The following is a 17,726-nucleotide window of genomic DNA, read 5'->3' as shown; positions in this document are numbered from 1 at the left end:
GAGGACTAACACTTTTTATTTTAAGCAGATCTTAAGGAGTATAAGAAATTAATTTATATGCTACGTTTACTTTTTTTTTATATTAGAGACACACTATCAAGCATGAACAATTAAAGAAAGGCGATTTACAAGATAACCATATACAGTATTAATATTTATCTCTGTGTCGCTTAGTTCAGCTTTTGAAATATATGGTATGCAATTCCCAATAAAATACCAAAGTATCAAATTTCATGCAGACACTGTACCAATAGGACGAATAAAAACAACCAACTAACAAAGGTCAAGGACGACATTAGTCCCGTCGATTCCTGAATATTTTTAATGTACATTTTACATACCGCATGTAGGAAGTCAAAAGCCACGATTAAACAAAATAATGATGAGAGTGGATCTGAGTACCAATTAGACAATCATATTATGTAGAGAGGTTATCAGGTTTTAAGCAACGACCCTTAAAACGTAAAACCGGATACAATTGTGTCCACATTTTGTTGATATTGAATATATAATTTATAATTGCTTTTTTCTGGTTTGAAAGACTACACATAGAGGCAATAATAAGCTGATGTGAAATATATTTTAAGAAATGCAAATGGTTTAACTTAAGATGAAAGATGTTGCACGCCTAAACAATATTTACATCATTAGTAAAATCGAACAAAGCAAAACACCATATGTCGCTACTAATTTATTCACACCTACAGCATTCCTTGATTGAATAATGTAATTTCTTGTGTTGTTTAAGAAGCCACTTCGTTTAAAAAGTTATCTTATTATCATTAGGTCTGCTATTACAGAGTGTGGTAAGTGTTCATTTATTTTCTTAAATATGAAAATCCGTCTGATCTGAAAATGTCAGCTTTTGTTGTTTGTCAATGAATTTAATTTGTTTTAAACTGGTGGTATGTGTATAAGTTATAGTCCGTTGTGAAGCTCGTGGACTATGAAGAATATTCCCAACTCTACTCCTCAACGTAGACGCAGTCATGGTCATCGTAATTGTACATCAGCTGCTCTGCATGATGTCTCTATTAATGATTTGCTGCCATATAAATACAAGCGGTTTTAATTATTAACCCTTTCAAAACTTGTGTTTCTGTTGTGTCGTTGTTCTCCCTCAGTATCAGTTTGTAACACGGGTTTGTTTTTATCTCTTTCAATTCATGCATTTCGAAAAGCGGTATACTATTGTTGCCTTTACTTATACCCTTTCGACATTTACCACAGAGGACATCCTGGATAATCATAGGTTTGTTCTATGTTCTTTTGGAATTTCAACCAAAGACGAAGAACTGAATCTTCCATCACTGTATTGAAACCTAAACAACTTAAATGACCTTACAAACAACGGTATATTTCTGGTCTTCCAAGTGCTCCACAAAACCTGTTTCTAAAGTGATAACATCTGTTTAATCAGTAATCAAAGTTATTGGGAAACTGCCTATTCTAGAGGTGGCATTTACCAGATACTTAAAGATCTGATACAGACAATCTAAGTCTATTTAATTTATTTTAGTTTATTAAATATAGATCCCACAACTGCAACATGTGTATTGCGATATTTCTCCACTCTCAATAGTTATACAAGCCTCGTGCTTATTAAGATTAAACTGTCTCGAGTGGAGAAATATCTTTTTAAATAGTTTAAATATAACTATTGAGAGTGGAGAAATATCGTATTAGAGGTTTATCATGTTTATCAACATCTTATGAACGGACGAAAATCTACGAACGTATCGTTATGGAGCAGTAATTTTGTTATACTAAAATCCATTATAAATGTCTACCGATACTGTAGTGTGTTTAAAGGACAAAAGTTTGCAACTTGAGATCCTTTTTTTGCAATCTTGCATTTTATTGTTGTCATTAAACAACCGTGTTCCAATTTATTTTCTGTTGTTGACTGTTTTGTTTTCTTACGTTGAGTTTCGTGTGTTGACATGTCGTATATATGCGTTCGATTTATCTCCCTTATCCATTCAAGAAGAACTTTTTTGTATAATGTCCGTGATTAAAAAAATCAACACATCTAGTTTGCAATTGGTTGATTGATTGTTGGTGGTTAACGTTCAGTGGCAAATATTCCATTCATTTCATTGCGAAATTAATGTTTGGTAAAGATTTGACAAGTGATTGCGAAAATATTTCATATATCAACACGTCCCTTCTATGGGTCCAATTGGTTTGAGTTACTATGAGGTTCATTTTTTCGTGTTGGAGAGTATCTTGGATATATATGTAGTAACATAGCTTTTGTATTTCTAATATTCATTGTGAATCAGTTAAAGAAATGTATAGGTGCACTCGATCTATCGTTAGAAATAGAGTTTTGTGTGTTCTTGTTGAAAATATGAGTGCTACAGTCTTAACAAAACTTGTAGTCACAAAGTTATCAAAATGTATATCTTTATAAATTACACCCCTTACTAAAAAGAAAAATGAAAAATATGAAAAACAGAGGAAACATGCACAGTATTAACGGAAACAATAAACAAGAAAAAAATTAGTATCTACTAATAATTATACTATAAAGGAAACAAACATACACACATAGAATAAGAAAGGCCATGATAAAAAAAACACAATATATAAGTTTAGATATGCATTTCAATATTTTTCTTTATTTTTCTTTGTTGAGTCTGCTAATTTATAACAGTATATTAATAAGAAGAGATCATTTCGATTTTAGTTCTTTTCAAATTTTAATCGAAAGGCGTTCACTCCTAGATATATTTTACCTCATGTCTACGAAAGAATGTTTACCGTTAATCAAATTCTAGCCAATATTCAAAAAGATTCCTATCCCTTTCCACCCATATATGTCATATATCTATTAACCTTTTTCACATATACTAAACAGTGATGTTGTCATCATGTGTATTAAAATTTCTTATACGATTACTGTCCTTTGAATAAATATTATATAATCTTCGCTTAAATGTATAGATCAATAAGCTTTTCAACTGTGTTGATTAAACAGTAAATTGTATATTATATATTATATAATATCAAATAAATATAATGTGTATTTGATTCAAAATATTTAAAAAAAAATCAAGCATGTATATTTTACATGTAGAAGACATTTCAAAGGGAAGGAGAGCAGAGCCGATTATCCAAAATAATAAGACAAATTACTGCTCCCTCTTTTCTCGATACGGCAAGTTACGTCAAGTTGGGGCGATTTTCGTTCGTTCGTAAGATGTTGAGAAACCTCAAATATACGAGTTATAGTGGTGAAATCTGTTTCTCTAATGATTTTTATCCTTCCCTTTCAAAGATTTGCATGATTTGAGGAAAGTTGTGTACTTTTGATGTAACAGCATAAGGCATGGTCGCATTTTTCATGACGTCACAAAAAGAAGATTCGGAAGAAAACAAGAAAAGTGAACGTCACAATATAATTTCAACCAATCTTTTGCCGAGAACATATTTTTCACATGTGAGGAGAACTAATTTTCTCAAATCGGTCTGGAAATGTGACAATACTCAAGAATTAGAGAAACACAGAAACATACTTTTGTGTTGTTGGATAATTTTATTATTTGCTAGTATAATCAATTAAAATTAAATACTCTTCAACTTTGTATTAAGTGTTAGACTTTGGCCTTAATTTACGGTTGATATTAGCACGTGGTGCAGTAGAATGTGTACTCTTAACAATATATCTTAATATTTGATCAAGTTTTGTAAGTAACTTACTATGTTAAACTGTTTTTACTACGACATAGCAACTTCAGGAATCTGTTTTTGTATATAGTAAGCTAAGTTTTATTATGTTCTTTCAATTATGCATTTGCCTGATGATATACACACCTTTTAAAAATTCATACCGTCAATATATTTTGTTAAGTATCAATGGACAAATGTAATAACTCTTGTATTTGTTTAAGCACCAGCGGTGCTTGACTTGGCAATACATCTAACATATTCCAGTAGTTATCGAACGTTTGATGCATTTTTTGTTTGCTTTGCTTAGAGTGCTAAGATGGCGTACAACTTTTCTTCGGTGTTAACCTGATTTGCATGGCATGTTAAATATTTCATAAATTGTTTGACCCTTACAGCAGAAAGACGATATTTTGATCCATCATAAAAATGCATGTCAATTGATCTTTCTAAACAAATATTTCCGAACTTTTTTTTTGTTTCGATTTATTTTTTAGAGCTTCTACTAAAAGAGAATATATAATAAAAGTGTGTATACTGTTGCTGTTTCTTAAAAAATTAAAATGAAATTAGATGAAATTTGCATTTTTCTGAAATTCATTTTGATCACATTTCCATGGTTACGGTTGCTAGGGAAGAACATATTTGAAATCAATTTTCAATCTGTTTTCATATCACTATACATATGAACTCTATATAAAGTATATACTTGCAACAACAATTATATTATTAAAGCAAGATAAATTACTTTAAAAACGTGCATTTTTGTAGTTTTCCTTGCTCATTTTTAGGGGCCACAAAGGGGAAATTTGAAAATGAATATTTTTAACACAAATTTTTGTTTTTTAAAAAGAATTTCATATTCAAGTTCTAATAAGGTAAATCCATATCTACAATATGAAAGGTGATCAATTTGCCAACATGGACTTATCACTGTTTGCCTGATTCTTACATGGAGCTGTACTTAAATAGTTCAAAAATTGTTTGACCCTTACAGCAGAAACACGATATATTGAGCCATCATGAAAATGCATGTCAATTGATTTTTCTAAAAGTATTATTTTATAACAGGGATTTTAATGCAAACAAATATACAAGTAAATCATAGAGGTCTAGCTCTCAGTAACTGAGAGTACTTTCAGATACTTGTATGTACGTAATGAATTTATTTTCATTGTGGTGATGTATAGGTACCATACCACGTCCACTCTGTGTTTTGTTACTTGCTTTGTCTGGTGCTTTCTGCCTAGTTCAACTAATTTATATAGTTTGATCATATGTTGTACTGTCACACCACTATCCCAGGGTTGTGAGAGGCTACAGCGCTCGGTATAATGTTTAACCCCGCCCTATTACGTATGTGCCTGTCCGAAGTGAGGAGCCTGGAATTCAGTGGTTGTCGTTTGTTGCTAAATATCATAATTGTATCACTTATGTAATGTCGAGGTCTTGTATCAATGACGATATGCTTACGGTTTGCGATTTACTCGTTGTTGAATCCATGCTAATTTATGTATGTGTCTCTATTTGGTTTTTTGTGGAGAGTTGTCTTATCGACTTTATAGCCTATCTTCTTATTTTATTTATGTTATACGTTCATTTTAAAATGTGTAATTTATGTAATAAGACTAATGTTTCAGCATCAAACCATGTCGAATTGTTGGCACATGATTATGTTTGCCCTCTCCGTCTACCATGTATCGAACGCAGGAAGTAAGTAACATTTTATATATGTAAATCTCAGATCTGTGTAAGTCTTGGCATATGTGTCCGTTTCTCAAACATATGCCACATCGTGACGTCAATCGATTATCTTTTTCCGTTAAAATGATTCAGTCTCAAATCTGTAACCGATTTTCAATCCTGACGCCATCCACAAATAGGTTAAAAAAGATAAAGTCTTAAATTTGTATTTTATTATGTTTGAAATCTTTTTAAAATTTGTTTTGCAATGCTTAAATTGTGCTCGTCTAATAAGTTCGGAATACTTGTTCGTTGTCTAAACTTTCCAATGATTGTTATTTAAGTCTTGAGATTTTCTTTATATACATTTAGATCATTGATCATAAGCGACAAAAACTGTTTACCAATCTGTCAGAAAACGGCACTTTCCATTCCTCAACAAATTTTGTTAACTCCCAAATTGTGAAGTTCTTTTTTGGCCTTTCCAATCTGTACAATGTCATGTCCGCCAAAAACGCCTCTGGATTTAGGTCCTTTCAAATACCTTCTTTCGCTTATTAGATATAATGTATCCTTCATTTTGAATAGCGTCCTAATCCGCCAGCATTCATTTTATGTAGTCACGTCATATACTTCACGTTTTGTTATGTTTCACGTCGATGAAAGGACATAGATTTGAGACAAATTTGGTTGTAGATTTAAGTAAATAAAGGGCATATATCGAGGGGTTAATGCCAAAAAGTCGTATCTAAAAAATTCTATATTTTGGTTAATTTAAAAAAAGTTTTTTTTTCATTTATTATTTACCTAACATTCCCAATTTTCTGCAAAAAGGTAAATCAATACGTGTCTAATTAAAGAAACATAATCCCGTAATAACCATTTCAGCATACAATTTGATAAACACTTCTTTATCATATACACTTAGTAGGCATACTTTATGTGTTTTGACTAATGCCAGATGTTAACGACAGGTGATAGTTACAACTGATAAGACGCATTGCTAAAATATTTATTTATAAAATCAACATGTGTTTGTAATGCAATTACATATTGCTGTCAGATAATTCTTTCTAGTTCTCAAGAATCTATTTAATAATCTACAATTTGATATGACCAGAAAAACGCAAGAATATATACATGAATTAAGTTTGGAGGAAATAATTAAAAAACTATCTTTAGAAATGCAAAATAAAATGTATTAAAAATAAGATCATTTATCATTTTAATAAAATTGAAAAGTAAAGTACCATTTTGCGTTATGTGTAAGATACTGTTCATTTGAGTATCGATTTGTCAAAAATTAATCTACATTTAGATTTCATATTATCTCAGTAAGATAAAGAAAAACAATATTATCATTACAGGAAAAGTATAAAATGCATAAGAAAAATGAAAAAAAATTATGTTTGAGAGATAATGCATATTTGATCCATTTTAAACTATTTTAAGTGATGATTTTCAGAAAAACAATGTTTTTTTTAATAGTTATAGTAATTGAAATTGTATATACACTTGACTAACAAACATATATAATTTCTTTCTTGAAGTTCTTTTTCAAAAACAAAATAAAGCAAACATGTAAGTTTGAAAAATCCGTGGAAACCAAAATTGAAACAGAGATATAATATCCTGATACAGCATTCTGGTCTTTAAAATATCCAATGTCATACAACTGTCATATCTAACATGTCTAATCCTGGTAAGAGTCATTTTTTTCTTCTTCAACGTCCGTTTCAGCAAGAGTGTCTTTCACATTTATGTTAGCTGGTAATGATTTGTAATACTCATGGTATTCAGAAGGAATGATTCCTTTTTTGCAAAGCCCAACTAAATCTTTTTTCTTTGCAGCTGAAATTGACTGTTGTGACGTGTATTTCTTTACAAGCTGGTACTCTTCAGTTGACCTTCCTCTTGTAGATGTCAGAGAGACTTTCATTTCGCGGAATTCATCATCCATCTTGTACTTAAATAAAATGCAGTCTGCGTTTTCTTTGGTGTACCTTAGCCATCTTATCTTCAGCCATTTGATCTTTTTGCCGTTAACATCTTCTTTTCTGAATTTCATATTTTTCTTTGAAAGATCTTTAAAGTCATATATATCTTCGTATTTTAGGGGCACAATCATGTAAGGATCTTTTCTTCTGGCCATTCGCATCACTGTTGCCCACTGTTGAGGCACAAATATTTCGGTTTTCTTTTTGGCAAATTCAATTGCTGAGTGCATGCTGTCACACTCCATTTGAGTGTGACCGCTTTCCAAGAATTTGTGATCGATAACTTTAATTGTTTGGTGAGTATTAACTACATGTAACAAACACGATGCAATAAACTGATTGCGGTTTTGTCCAGAACAGGCATCAGAATAAAATATAGCATGGGTGGTAGAACATGACATGGATAAAAGTTGCAGATAGAGACATGTACCAATCTCACAGGACCCTCTTTGGGCATCTACTTCAGACCAAAGATAACATGTTGCCTTATTATTTGCCAAATTGTAAATCGACAAGTTGTAGCAGTTTAACTTTCTCATGTAATACAGTTGACTAACTAAGCTGCATGGTGTCTGCAATACTGCTTGCAGATCAAATGTGCCCACAAAAAGTTCAGGTGAACTCTTTGCTGACTCTTTATCTTTTTTCTTTTCTTCTCTGGCTTTGATTTTTCTTTCTTGATGTTTATCGTATGCTTTCTTTATATCATTTGTAAGAGTCCGTTCATTGTTTCGCTGATGATAGATTGTGCAAACTGCACACTGGTCCTTTTTTGGTACATGAAAAGAAAAGTTATACTCTTCATTGAAAATTTTCCTATACACAGCTTGACTGACAATATCTTTCTCAGGAATTTGATCTTTACATTGTACTATGTATAACTCGTACATTCGTTTTATATTCAGGTCTGCTCCCAAATATTTCCGATTTGAATCTTTGCGAGTGTAATGTCCGTCTACTACAGGAAAGGACTCTATGTGCCGTCTTACCAATTCCATTGCTGTTTTGGTTGTTTTGTTGTGGGGCATATGTTTGCCACGTTTATCTTCTCCAATAAAAACGCCATCTTGTTGATTCTGCAATGCATTGCTTGCAAAGGTCTCACTGATCCCTAAAGTCGTTAAAAAAAACTTCTTGCATATTTTGACATGGTTTCCATCAACGTTTAGTGAGTACGATCTGTGAACATTTTTCTTTTTTTGAACAGGTTCGTTGTTATCATCTAAATATGTTCTGGTTTTCTTTTGCGTTGTGTTAGCGATGATAAAATCCTTCTTTCTGTCGTTGGTGTCCAGAGACCAAAATGTTTTGAAAAGTTGCTGCCTATGCTCGTCGTCTATGCTAAAACTACATTTAAAAGTGCATTTTGAACAGTCTATAGGTTTTACTTTTTTTTCTTCAACAACAGTTCCTTTCACTGAAATATACTCCTTTCCTGAAAGTCTAAGTTTTTTCCTAATATTCTTTTTCCATGTTTCAGGGGTCGCTTTTCGTTTTCTAAATAAAGACTTTTTTGGTGGTGTAATAAAATTTGGAGCTTTTCTTGGAGGGGTTCCTTTAGGTCTACCTTTTTTCTTTGGTTTGTGAGGAGTGTTAGAAGGCTCTTCAAAGCTATCATCTTTAGGACTTTGATAAAATGAATCATATTCCTTCTCGGTGTCCTGACTATCGTTTTTGTCTTCATTTGTTTCATTTCCCCTCATTATATTTTCATCTGGAAGTGCCAAGCCTTCTTGCTGGTTTTGTCCATCTTCTAACTCTGGCTCGCTAATATTCGGAATAAACACGTTCTTGTTACGAATTTTAGTGCAGGCATCATAGTGTTCAGAAATAGTGGTATTATCGGATGAAATATAAGCCAAAGTGATTGGATCGCCTTTTGTTTCGTGATGCAATGTTGGTGTTATATCCAAAATTGGTCTATGAGATAAGCTTGTAAAGATTTTAATAGTTCTTCCACTCCAGTTTGCTACAGCAAGTGGCAGAAGATCAGCTGCCTTGCTTGTCCAACTTCCATTGATAGCTAGTGAGTCCACCTCTTGTCTGAAATCGATCCAGGCAATGTCTTCATCAAATGATTCTGACATGTCTGAAATAGCAAAAAATCCAACATATTCCGCAGCGTTGTCAGTGATGTGATTACAAATTGTTTGCCTGAAATTTTGTACTGAATCAGAGCTTGAAATGTGATGCAATACTGACTGAAAAAAACAGTTTCCATCTGGGTCTACAGACTTCCTTTCATAACCGTTCAAAAAAAGAAGATCATCAAGTTTTTTCTCGTGGTGAGTCATGACAAATTCATTGAATGCTGCTTCCTGTACACTCATTTGTGTTGCTGTGTAGATTGCAATGTCATCAACTTGGTCTGTTGATTCTTTTTGGGTTTGTAGAATTTCATCTGCCATTTTATTTTGATGGCATGTTTCATCTTTATCTTGTTGAATACTTGTTGCTCCTGCTTTTTGGGTTGAAAAAAGTGTGTTTGTATTTTCTTGTGTGTTCTTACTAACGGATTGATTTTCCAAGTTCTTGTCAAACTCTGTGCGGCAATATTTTGGTTTTGAGGTATTCTCTCTAACTGCCTTCTTCAAAATCGGTTTGGTGTGTTTCTTTTTAAGAATCTTTTTTCTCTTTTTCCCTTGCAACATCAAATCTTCCATACTACTTTCAGAATCAGCTGCAGGGGGAGACAAGTTGGAGTCACTGCTATTATACTCCTCTTTTGAGGGTTTGTATGAGTCACCACTGTCATACAAAGAATCGTGGTCAACTTCAATGTGTTTAGTGTTTTTATCTGTGATAAACTGCGGTCTTAATTGTGTCAATGGTATGTCGTCATCACTACTTTGAAATTCTGTATCAACTAACATAGATGACACTTCAGATGGAGGATTTCTTTGGTTTGATATTTTCGTTCTGACCTTTGGGACACTCTTAGTGGCATGCGTTATTCTTTTCGTTTTGCAGGTAGCCTTTCTTCCTTTTTTTAACTTTGATACAGTGTTTGTTAGTTGATCAGTGTGTATCCTGGTTTCGAATTCATAAGTAACTACAGTTGGTGTTTGTTGATCAGTGGGTGTCTCTGTTTCATCAGTAACTACTGTTGGTGGTTCTTGATCAGTGGGTGTCTCTGTTTCATCAGTAACTACTGTTGGTGTTTGTTGATCAGTGGGTGTCTCTGTTCTATCAGTAACTACTGTTGGTGTTTGTTGATCAGTGGGTGTCTCTGTTTCATCAGTAACTACTTGTGTTGGTTCTTGATCAGTGGGTGTCTCTGTTTCATCAGTAACTACTGGTGGTGTTTCTTGATCAGTGAGTGTATCTGTTTCATCACTAACTACTTTCGGTGTTTGTTGATCAGTGAGTGTCTCTGTTTCATTATTAACTACTGTTGGTGTTTGTTGATCAGTGGGCGTCTCTGTTTCATCAGTAACTACTGGTGGTGGTTCTTGATCAGTGGGTGTTTCTGTTTCATCAGTAACTACTGTTGGTGTTTGTTGATCAGTGGGTGTCTCTGTTTCATCAGTAACTACTGTTGGTGTTTGTTGATCAGCGGGTGTCTCTGTTTCATCAGTAACTACTGTTGGTGTTTCTTGATCAGTGAGTGTCTCTGTTTCATCAGTAACTACTGTTGGTGTTTGTTGATCAGTGAGTGTCTCTGTTTCATCAGTAACTACTGTTGGTGTTTGTTGATCAGTGGGTGTCTCTGTTTCATCAATAACTACTGTTGGTGTTTGTTGATTAGTGAGTGTCTCTGTTTCATCAGTAACTACTGTTGGTGTTTGTTGATCAGTGGGTGTCTCTGTTTCATCAGTAACTACTGTTGGTGGTTCTTGATCAGTGGGTGTCTCTGTTTCATCAGTAACTACTGTTGGTGTTTGTTGATCAGTGGGTGTCTCTGTTTCATCAGTAACTACTTGTGTTGGTTCTTGATCAGTGGGTGTCTCTGTTTCATCAGTAACTACTGGTGGTGTTTCTTGATCAGTGAGTGTATCTGTTTCATCACTAACTACTTTCGGTGTTTGTTGATCAGTGAGTGTCTCTGTTTCATTATTAACTACTGTTGGTGTTTGTTGATCAGTGGGCGTCTCTGTTTCATCAGTAACTACTGGTGGTGGTTCTTGATCAGTGGGTGTTTCTGTTTCATCAGTAACTACTGTTGGTGTTTGTTGATCAGTGGGTGTCTCTGTTTCATCAGTAACTACTGTTGGTGTTTGTTGATCAGCGGGTGTCTCTGTTTCATCAGTAACTACTGTTGGTGTTTCTTGATCAGTGAGTGTCTCTGTTTCATCAGTAACTACTGTTGGTGTTTGTTGATCAGTGAGTGTCTCTGTTTCATCAGTAACTACTGTTGGTGTTTGTTGATCAGTGGGTGTCTCTGTTTCATCAGTAACTACTGTTGGTGTTTGTTGATTAGTGAGTGTCTCTGTTTCATCAGTAACTACTGTTGGTGTTTGTTGATCAGTGGGTGTCTCTGTTTCATCAGTAACTACTGTTGGTGGTTCTTGATCAGTGGGTGTCTCTGTTTCATCAGTAACTACTGTTGGTGTTTGTTGATCAGTGGGTGTCTCTGTTTCATCAGTAACTACTGTTGGTGTTTGTTGATCAGTGAGTGTCTCTGTTTCATCAGTAACTACTGTTGGTGTTTGTTGATCAGTGGGTGTCTCTGTTTCATCTGTAACTACTGTTGGTGTTTGTTGATCAGTGGGTGTCTCTGTTCTATCAGTAACTACTGTTGGTGTTTGTTGATCAGTGGGTGTCTCTGTTTCACCAGTAACTACTGTTGGTGTTTGCTGATCTGTAGTTAATGTTGATATTGAAGTTGCAATTTCTGAAATACCTGTTATTTCTGTGGACCATTCCTCGTCAGATGACCATTGGTAATCCGACATCTTGATAATCTAAAAAAAAAAATGACATAAATAGTTTTGAAACCTCGAACCTTGGCTATACACTTATTTAATTGAGATACACACCTTTAAGCTCAAATACAGCTTGACCAAACTTATGTTAACTGTGCTGTTATGAAAAAAACACTTTGTTTCTTCTTTTTTTTTAACAGGCAAGTAAGATTTGGATTAATTTGAGTTTTGCGTCTGTCATATTCCTTTTTTTTGGTAACATATAAAGCAAAAAAGATAAGTACGATGAAGTATTTTATTTCATTATATTACAAAATATTTGATCAATGAAACATTGAAAGATTTTATCAGAATAATTATAATATTATCTTTTGTCAAAGAAAATACAATGTAATTTATATACAAAGATCTTATAATAATGGAATTGTATACGACTATCATACAATGATAAGTATTGCTAGATTTGAAACCAAGTTTAATCCATCATTTTAAACATTAAAAAATGTCTGTACCAAGTCGCAAATATGACAGTTGTTATCGATTCGTTTGATGTGTTTGAGCTTTTGATTTTTCAATTTGCTAAGGGACTTTCTGCTTTAAATTATCCTTGAAGTTCGTTTTTATTTTATTTTATACGTATGGGGTCATAGCATTTGCGCTTACCGATTATTTCGTGTCACATTATGTCATTTCGTGTTGCATACATTTAAGTTCGAAAGAAAAAAGTCATACGGATTAAAATAGTTATCACTATATTTGTATGTAAATTACATTGTATTTGCTTTTAAAGTTTTTTCGAGGAACATGTTTAATATTGTATTTTTATTAAGGACTCACTCGTCGATGTGAGGCGTCAAATGGAAGATGCGGAAAGAACACACATTTAAGTTGTTCTAACATGTTTGGTCAAGGATGGACAGAGAAAGGCAAATGCTGTGGTAAAAGATCGTGTTGTGTTTGTAAGTATGCATTATAATTGCTATCTTACAGTTGAAATGGTATGATTGAAGAATATATAATTAACCATGTTAACATACTATCTAGAATGTGCCTGTCCCAAGTCCGGAGCCTGTAATTCAGTGATTTTCTGTCTTTGTTTTGTTGGTTTACATCGAATTTATTTTGTATTTATCCAAGTTGTTAAATTCAAATTATACCTTCGTAAGTTTGATAGAGGTTTCACAATTTGCTACGTATATGGTACAGTTGGTACGTAACACAACCGTTGTTGCTGTTTTGGAGATGCATGAGATTATTGTTTTCATCATGGTAAAATTAAAGAAATCGAATTGTATATCAGCGATAAAAAGTTTAATCTTTTTATATTATTACGATTTCAATGCTTCTAGAACACTTTTTCAATATTGATGCAATATTGATGCATAAATGGCATCCTGACTTTCTATTTGTCAGGTTTTCATGTTTCAATATTTGTGTTTCTATGCCTTTATCTAGTTCTTTTACTAAAATTACATGCAAGTTTTTAACTAAAAAGGCAAACATCTTTGTATCAGACCATACTGGCTGCAAGAAAAGTTAATTGCCAGAGTCTTTTTATGCTCCGATTTGTTGTATCATGTCACATGAGTATAGAAATGATAAAAAAGACACATTTTTTTAATTTCTAATAGCCTCAATATGCATTTTGTAATGTAAATATGTGGCACGGCCTAAATTGCCCCTAAATTTGTTCCAGTCTTACTTGGCCTAAGACCCTTTTAAACTAATATATTATGTTATTTGTAACTGTTCTTTCCATTTAAAGTGCATTCAATACATATGTAAGGATTATTTGTGACCAAAAAGCTTCACAAATTTAAAATTGCTTGAAAATATTACATCTTCATGTAAGGCCCCCCTTTATAGAAAAACCTCAATTTTTAGGCGCAGGCTCATATAAATTTGACTTTTGAATAATTATGCCAAGTCTGATAAATCAGATGAGTACTCTATTGCTTTTAGTACATGATGAATGATATATTAAAAAATTTAAAAGTATTATTTTGCAGTATTTTAATTTTGGAAGCCCCAAATGTTAACGCCAACATTTAACACGCATAGATGAGTATAGAATTTTATCATATTGTCTATAATATATATCCTTTTGGTATGAAACTTTGTAAGCAGTGTTATAATGTATTAAGCTTTGGTCATATTAAGTTTTAAGATTGGTCAACTTTTTCTATCCTATTAGATCTGATACCTTAATTGTCGTCCCTTGATTTTCGTTGTTTACAAATATAGTCCCTAGTGTTGACAGTGGTTACTTGCCATTAATTTGTAGACCCCTTCAAAATGTATTTCTCCATGTTTAAATGCCTCATATTGCAAGAAGGGGGTGAAATAACACTATAAAAAATTGGGTTCAGACTTTTAAATGAAAGTAGTACTTTGGTCAAACTGAAAAGGTTGACAATTATCACTTCGGAAGCTGTTAAAAGATTTCAAGACGCTCTAAACATAAAATTGTCCATAATTTGAGTTAGAACCCATGAACTTTTCTATAATTTTGATATAATTTGTCCTAAAGGTAGTACAACACACTGTAAAAATTTCATTAAGAAAGCGCAGGTGTGATTTTTTAATTTCCATTTATCTTCTTAAAGAAATGCAATACGAAATAATTGTGGTTTCGGACCCTCTGATTGCTTGAAAAGGAAAAAAAAACTGCTTGGTAGACATTGATGGCATTTGAAGATATGATATTGACATAAAGAATGATGATTGATCAGCCATTGATGGTTAGCGAATCAAGAAAATAAATATTTGCACCAAAGAGAAGACTGATTGAGGGTATTTTTTCAACTTGGTCTAGTTTTCTCCAGCATGTAAAACGTGCAATATACTAAGGCATGTGTTTAGGGGGCAAGGTGGGATAATTTTTAAAGAACTCCTTCATTTTGTCAGAAGGGGGTGTACTGGGGAATGCGGTTCAATGCCAAAAAGTACTACATCCTAAGCTTAGAAACAAAAGCCATAAAATCTACAGTTTAAATGGACACATACTACAACATCTTAAATATAACCCGTACCTAGGCCTACAAATTTCGGAAGACCTCAAAAGGACCACTCACTTGCTTAAGTGGCAAAGAAAGCAAATTCAACACTAGGCTTTTAAAGAAGAAACTTGAAATACTGCCCACAAGATTGCAAAAAAAAAAACCAGCTCACATCTCGCTCGTTGATCAAAGATGGAACATGGATCCATAGTATGGGACCCTACACGATACCAAACACAAATAAGCTAGAGAGGATACAACGGCAAGCGGCAAATATTATCACCATAGATTACAAGGCAAGAGAGGACGGTGTGTCTCCAATATGCTTGCCTTACTGGGACAACCATACAATTGCAAGACGAACAAGCTAGAAGTTGATATTTATGTACAAAGCGGTTATTGGGCTGATTCCCGCTATTTAACCAGACGAATTTATAAGACAATTACGTCCTATGAGAAACATAACTGCCAAGAAGTTCGAATAATACCAAGCAACAAATATTGTGGAAAATCTAGTAAAGAATCGCTCTAAGTGTTTTGACATTCCACTCAGCAAAACACCACAATACTCAAACTCATTCTGTGTAAAGACAGTGATCGCGTCGATTCAGCGAGACGATACTGTAGTGCGTGCATCAAGCGTAGAGAACATAAAATCTGCTCTAACGCTTCGTCAATAAATCGGCGGCGCTCTCTCAAACCGTTATATTAAAGCCAGAATTGGTATCGAAAACGTATGCATACATATACAGATACAGTGGATGTCGCGGTCGTTGTTAATGTAAAAAATCTGATCTCCCGTGCACTGCTGTGTTTGCATGTGGTGGTAACTGTGAATAAACATGTATGTCTAGCCAAATAGTAGTAATTTGAAAAATGTTTCAGTATTTGAGTAATTTCATTTTGTTTTAACCAAATGATTAAATGGGAATAATCCTGCATGACGGTTGTAGTTCTGTGACTACTTTTAAAGTATTCTCAGATTTGGCATTAATCAATATTTCTCTACGTTATACCAATAGTCAAACCTACCGAAGGGGATCTTTCAATTGGACAATGGTTGTTTTATTTCGTTGGACACTTAAACTCGTGGATAAAGTCATCCACGAAAACCACGAAAATTGGTACCCAACGAATAAAAGTGCTTCCACCATTTTCTACATTTGAAAATGCCTGTACCAAGTCAGGAATATGACAGTTCTTGTCCATTCGTTTTTGATGCGTTTTGTTTTTTGATTTTGCCATGTGATTATGGACTTTCCAGATTGATTTCCTCTGAGTTCAGTATTTTTGTGATTTTACTTTTCACAGTACTAGCCTTCGATATAGGGCTGATTTAAGTATGATGTCCGCCATTTTGGATTTTACTGGAAGTGAAACATTTTCTACAAATGCCTCCCTATCTGAAATAAAAGAGTAATGGTTGCGGAAGGTCTATGCCTAATTTCATGCTTGTAGCAGGATGTGCACAATTCGTCTGAAATATGCGTGTAGATTCTAAATTTAGATATGCGTTTCTGTCTGATTGGTTTTTACTTTGTTTTGTGTATATTTAGAAAAATAACTTAGAATAGAGAATGTTTTCTAATACTTAAATAGAATTTGGAATAATAAGAAGTTATTTTTTCATAATACAATGTATCTGCTGGTTTCGTAATCAATTGTATGCGTTAAAATTGCAAACTTGTTTCCTTTAACGCAACACACGTGGTAAAAATACCAATCTATCTTTTTCCTTATATTTTGTTACTGACCTTTTCGGGATGGATGTAATCATTAGAAAAAGTTGTTGATTATATTACTCTAAGAATTAATATGAATCTTATGACACTAACGAAAACCATTTCTTGAGTCGAAAAAATTATCATTACAATATGATCAATTTCATCTTTTTCGTTAAATTTATATCGCTATATATTGTTTTTAAATCAATATTGGCAAATGTGTGTACTTTCCGAGCTCGCGAGTAGTTTATAAAGTAGTTATAATCTACAAGGGATAATGTTAACCAATATCCATCCATAAATATTTTTATCGTACAGCAATGCTAGACAGACTTCTTTCATCCAAGCATATTTTTTCACTGATTACGACAATAGTTTGACGCTATTTTTGTACTTATGCAATATGACTCTTTTAACTCCTGGCATTGTTCTACGGTAAATACTATGTTGCGTCTTTTGCATCAGTTACAACTGATTTCTGTACACAAAATTATGGATTATTTTTATCGGTTGGTAAAGGTTTCTAGGTAATTTGTTCAGGTTTACATGTTTCATGAATCCGATCTTACGAAACATACTTCCACTATAGGCTTTCTTCTTTTTCACGGCTTACTGCGAAAAAGATATATGAACTGATTCTAAAATTTATATAGCAAAGTCATGTAAGATGGGTTTTTTTTTAAACTTCTAGTGCGAAGATACAGGTAATTTAAAAAAAAAAGAAGGATGTCAAGTTACTACGATATCAGCTAAAATAAATTTAATTTGTTCATGTTTTATAAAAAC

General features: G+C 33.3%; 2 protein-coding genes across 2 annotated transcripts in view; one reads left to right on the top strand and one right to left on the bottom strand.

Moving 5' to 3' along the window:
- The first annotated feature begins 732 nt into the window (after positions 1-732).
- LOC134690341 (asialoglycoprotein receptor 2-like) overlaps positions 733-17,726 on the top strand; it is a 28,897-nt gene continuing 11,903 nt past the window's right edge. Inside the window, exons 1-3 of the mRNA XM_063550308.1 lie at positions 733-806; positions 5,313-5,385; positions 13,048-13,176. Of these exons, the coding sequence (XP_063406378.1) occupies positions 5,322-5,385; positions 13,048-13,176 (193 nt within the window). The 5' untranslated portion in view covers positions 733-806; positions 5,313-5,321. The remainder of the gene's footprint in view (positions 807-5,312; positions 5,386-13,047; positions 13,177-17,726) is intronic.
- On the bottom strand, positions 6,903-12,247 carry LOC134691503 (uncharacterized). The gene has a single exon (XM_063552040.1). It carries the CDS (start codon positions 12,245-12,247, stop codon positions 7,049-7,051), a length of 5,199 nt encoding a protein of 1,732 aa, XP_063408110.1. The 3' UTR covers positions 6,903-7,048.

The sequence above is a fragment of the Mytilus trossulus genome, chromosome 11 (genome assembly GCF_036588685.1).
Source record: "Mytilus trossulus isolate FHL-02 chromosome 11, PNRI_Mtr1.1.1.hap1, whole genome shotgun sequence".
In the NCBI taxonomy this organism is placed as follows: Eukaryota; Metazoa; Mollusca; class Bivalvia; order Mytilida; family Mytilidae; genus Mytilus; species Mytilus trossulus.
Note: the sequence above shows the minus strand (reverse complement) of the source record. Positions and strands in the feature narration are given on the sequence as shown.